General features: G+C 64.7%; 1 protein-coding gene across 1 annotated transcript in view; it reads right to left on the minus strand.

The window, feature by feature from the left end:
- The window catches only part of LOC103914785 (protein regulator of cytokinesis 1-like), a 34231-nt gene that overhangs the window by 10408 nt on the left and 21314 nt on the right, over window positions 1–2509 (minus strand). The window contains exons 8-13 of the mRNA XM_009321498.1: window positions 2017–2132; window positions 1710–1787; window positions 1339–1412; window positions 822–908; window positions 646–736; window positions 323–397 (exon numbers count right to left, since the gene is read on the minus strand). Of these exons, the coding sequence (XP_009319773.1) occupies window positions 323–397; window positions 646–736; window positions 822–908; window positions 1339–1412; window positions 1710–1787; window positions 2017–2132 (521 nt within the window). The remainder of the gene's footprint in view (window positions 1–322; window positions 398–645; window positions 737–821; window positions 909–1338; window positions 1413–1709; window positions 1788–2016; window positions 2133–2509) is intronic.

A 2509-nucleotide genomic window follows, 5' to 3' on the forward strand; every position in this document is an offset into this window, starting at 1 on the left:
GCGCCCCCCCCCAGGGCTCTCACCAGCGAGCCAAGCTGGACTCTGGGCTCAGCCTCCCTCCCTGAGCCCCAGGGAATGGGGCAGGCTTGCGATGCTGGGCCTCCTACCCCACCACGCACCAGCTCTCTGAGGATGCGGCTTGACCCTATTTAGGATCTCAAGACCCACCCCAATACAAACAGTCTGGAAGGACTGTGGTCACGCAGGGGGCACCCAGGTGTGAGGCTGCCCAGGCCTGGGGCAAGTTGGTGGGAGCGGAGGGTGGGGGAGCGAGGATTGGGATGGGGGTAGCAACAGATGTGGGACAGGAAACAGCACTCACAATGTTCAGCCTTGATCATCTCCTGGAAGTCCTGCTTGGTTTTCTTTTTCATGATGGACTCGCAGGCACCAATATCTGCATAGCCAAGAGAGATGGCCACTTTGGAAGAGTAACAGGCTCCGCGTATAGCTTGTCCCCGCAGCCCCACTACGGACACTTGCACGAACTAACAGCCTCTGCTATCCTGCCCACTGCTCAGATCATCTGCCCCTCCTGATGACTAGCAGGGCCCTTCAACCCCCCCTGCTTTCCCCGTGAACCCAGGCACCCGCTGCAGCGGCCGAGGGCCTCTCCCTCCCCACCGTCCCAGCCCCGGCTCCTACGCAGGCTCAGCAGGCGATGCTCTTGCTTTAGTCCCTTCAGTTCCTGGGAGACAAAGTTCTTCATCTGCTTGATGTCCATGCTGCGGCGCCGCTGCGGAAGAAAGAGCATCCGGGGATGTGACCCGGCCGCGGAGGGACGGCACCACAGGCATCCCACACACCAGGGTGATACTCACGTCATACTGTGCCTGCAGGTTACGCGACTTCTGGCTCAGGAAGCCAAACACGCTGGAGAAGTGCTCGTTCCGAATCTGGCTGAAGACCTGCAGAGAGCACCGCAGCAGTCGGCGCCAGGCCCCACACTCCCCTGTGCCAGCACGGGGCCCAGCCAGCCACGGCCCCCAGCACCGCAGCACCCGGAGCTGGCGCTTGCCAGCAGCCTGAACGACAGTGAGACAAGGTGGTATCCCCGACGGGAAGGTCACTGCCCCAAAATTCCAACTGGCGAGCACGACACCCCCCTGCATGCAGGGACTCTGCTGACTACAAGGAGCCGAGCTGCGCCTGCAGACCATGTTCCTCTGGTCTCTGTACCCTGACCCGTCCCAACCTGCACTCTGAGGCCCAGCAGCACCCGGCCACCGCCTGCTCAGGCTTAGGGGAGGAAACACCCCGCACAGCCTCCTCCCGGTGCCACCTGGGCACGGAGCATGGGGGCACCCACTTCCCCTGAGGTACGTGAGCAGGACTCACTTTGTCCTGGGCATTGAGCAGCACCTTAATACTCTTGTCAGAAGAGGTGACGTCTGGCCCAAAATCCACGCTCCCTGCAGAGAAGGATGAAGAGCTGCTTTGCCCTAGCACCAGCAACATCCTGGCACACGTCGGCCCTGCTGCAAAAGGCAGCAGAGACAGGCGATGCCCGCCCAGCTGCTCGGTCAGACCAAGGGCTGTCCTCGTGGACAGCCTCCAGCAGCACCGCACACCGGGACTGTCCCTGTGGGCACAGCTTCGGCTGCAGCACGCAGGCCCTGGGTCTGACGATGCCAGGCACAAACCCCGGAGACTCTCCCTATGCGGGTGCGGAGCCCTGCGACGCCCCATTGCCTGCCCCGGCGACCTACCGCACTTGATGCGGAACGTGTCGTCCACCAGCCCCTCGTACACCACCTGGGAGCACAGCGCCGTCACGTAGTCTGTGTCTGCAATGAGAGCTGGTGCCCAGGCTGCCCTCCTGCGCCTCCCCTGCCCGCCCTCGCTGCCCAGCCCCAACTGCCACGGCCAGCCGCCCCGCACCTCCTGCTGCTCCCTGCAGCCAGCGCAGGCTCTCTGTGCCCCGTTCGCTGGGAGATCCTTCTCTGGGCGAGCTGCCGGCCCAAACTGCTCCTCCTAGGCCGACCCTCACCCGCTGCCCCCCTCGCTCCAGCCTACCTCTGTCCATGAGGAAGATGTTGCCAATCTCAGGCTTCCTGCCCTGGCCATCGCCCTCGCTCGCCTCCTCCAGATCCCGCCACAGCTCGTAGCTCATCTGTGACAGGCAGAGCGTGCCAAAGCCCGGGGGAACAGCCCCAGGCTCCCACCAAGGGCCGCAGCCTGCCCCAGCACCAGCCCCTCACGTGCCGCTGTGGTGTGCCAGCCAGGACACGGGCCAAGGTGGCCCATCGGGACAGCCAGCTGCAGCGGGCCCGGGGCTCGCCGACCGAGGCTGGGCACAAGCGCTTCTCCCTCCAGGGCACGGGGTGCTCTGCAACACCCCAACGAGCAGCAGACGCTGCCGCAGCTCCTCCTGCCCAACCTCGGCACACGCAGTGCTGGCTGGGAGAGGCAGGACAGCAGGGCCCCCCTGCAAACCTGCCGAGCCCCCAGAGCCGCCTGGGAAGAGGCAGCAGCGCAGTGCCACCCTATGGCGATGCAATGCCACATG

This window comes from Pygoscelis adeliae, unplaced genomic scaffold (assembly GCF_000699105.1).
Source record: "Pygoscelis adeliae isolate BGI_AS28 unplaced genomic scaffold, ASM69910v1 Scaffold13, whole genome shotgun sequence".
In the NCBI taxonomy this organism is placed as follows: Eukaryota; Metazoa; Chordata; class Aves; order Sphenisciformes; family Spheniscidae; genus Pygoscelis; species Pygoscelis adeliae.